General features: G+C 75.6%; 1 protein-coding gene across 1 annotated transcript; it reads right to left on the reverse strand.

Moving 5' to 3' along the window:
• Positions 1-245: 245 nt before the first annotated feature.
• PURA (purine rich element binding protein A) lies at positions 246-1199 on the reverse strand. Its single transcript, XM_009960227.2, has one exon. The coding sequence runs from the start codon at positions 1197-1199 to the stop codon at positions 246-248; it is 954 nt and encodes a 317-aa protein (XP_009958529.2).
• Positions 1200-1462: the final 263 nt, after the last annotated feature.

Raw genomic sequence — 1462 nt, forward strand, 5'->3', positions numbered from 1 at the left:
TTTTTTTTTTTTGTTTTAGCAGCTGCTTACTGTTTGATACGGTGGGTAAAGTGGAGGAACATCCAGCGATGGGTGGCGGGTCGGAGGCGCTGCTGCCGGGCAGCGGGGGGGCGCCGGGCGGGCGGCGCTGCCGGGGGGGCGCCGGGCAGAGGGGAGGGCTTCTCGCCGCCGCCCCCCCGCCCCGCCGCCGCCCGCCCGTCCTCCCGCCGGCGGCGGGGCCAGTCCGCGTCCCGGGGGGCGGGCGGTCAGTCCTCCTCGGGCTCCTCGGCCTGCAGCAGGGCGCCGGGCGGCCCGGCGGCGGCGGCGGCGGCGGCGGCCTCGGCCTCGGGGGGCGGCTCGGCCCCGGCGCCCGCGGGGGGGGCGGCGGCGGCGGCGGCGCGCTTGTCCCGCTGCTTCTCCTGGATCTTCTTCATCTCGTCCGAGTACTTGCAGAAGGTGTGGCCGAACTTGGCCCAGACCTTGTAGGGGACGGTGATGGAGTTGCGGTAGGTGGGCTTCACCTCGCTCACCCGCATGAAGACGCCGTACTTGTTGGAGCCCACGTCGAAGAAGAAGCGCTTGTTGTCCACAGTCAAGGAGGTGCCCTCGGGCAGCTCGGCCGGCTCCTCCTCCACCCCGTAGTCGTCGATGAGCTTGGCCAGGGCGTCGCGGAACTCGATGAGGCCCTGGGCCGGCAGGGCGATGGTCTGGCCCTGCGTGGAGCCCAGCCCCGGGCCGCGGTTGACGGTCTGGCGGACGCGGAGGAAGCGCCCGCGCTGGTTCTCCTTCAGATCCATGTAGTACTTGCGGTTCTCCCGCACCAGGAACTCGCTCTTCAGCGCCCGCCGGGGCTCGTCGGCCGCCTGCGCCAGCTCGGGGGGCTGGCTGGGCCCCAGCTGGGCGTAGTGCTCGATGAAGTCGCCCAGGTAGTCGCGGAACTCGACGGCCACCGACATGGAGAGGGTCAGGCGGCTCTTGTTGCCGCCCGCCCCCACCTCGGCGATCTTGAGGAAGCGGCCCTTGGCGTTCTGCTTGACGTCCAGGTAGAAACGCTTGTTCTGGATGTCCACCCGCTTGGAGGCCAGCTCCTGCGTCTCGTGCTGCAGGCCGCCGCCCGGGCCGCCGCCGCCGCCGCCGCCGCCGCCCGAGCCCGGCCCCCCGGCGCCCGCCGCGCCCCCGCCGCCGCCGCCCTGCTCGCTGCCGCTGTCTCTGTCCGCCATGATGCCGCCGCCCGCCGCCGCCGCCGCCGCCGCCGCTCGGGCCTCGGCCGCCGCCGCCGCTTCTCGCCCGGCGCGCCCCCCGCGCCGCCGCCCGCGCCGCCGCCTCCTCCTCCTCGGCCGCCGCCGCCGCCGCCTCCTCCTCCTCGGCCGCCCCCGGCCGCCGCCCGCCGCCGCCGCCGCCGCTCCGCCCGCCGCCGCCGCCGCCGCTGCTGCAACAGCCCCCGCGGCCACCAGCCGGCCGCTCTCGCGAGATCTGCGGGAGC

Source organism: Leptosomus discolor, chromosome 10 (genome assembly GCF_034619465.1).
Source record: "Leptosomus discolor isolate bLepDis1 chromosome 10, bLepDis1.hap2, whole genome shotgun sequence".
NCBI lineage: Eukaryota > Metazoa > Chordata > Aves > Leptosomiformes > Leptosomidae > Leptosomus > Leptosomus discolor.

Bases quoted from the DNA above. Each gene is read 5' to 3' on its own strand.
- PURA (XM_009960227.2), bottom strand. From the start codon at position 1,199: ATGGCGGACAGAGACAGCGGCAGCGAGCAGGGCGGCGGCGGCGGGGGC.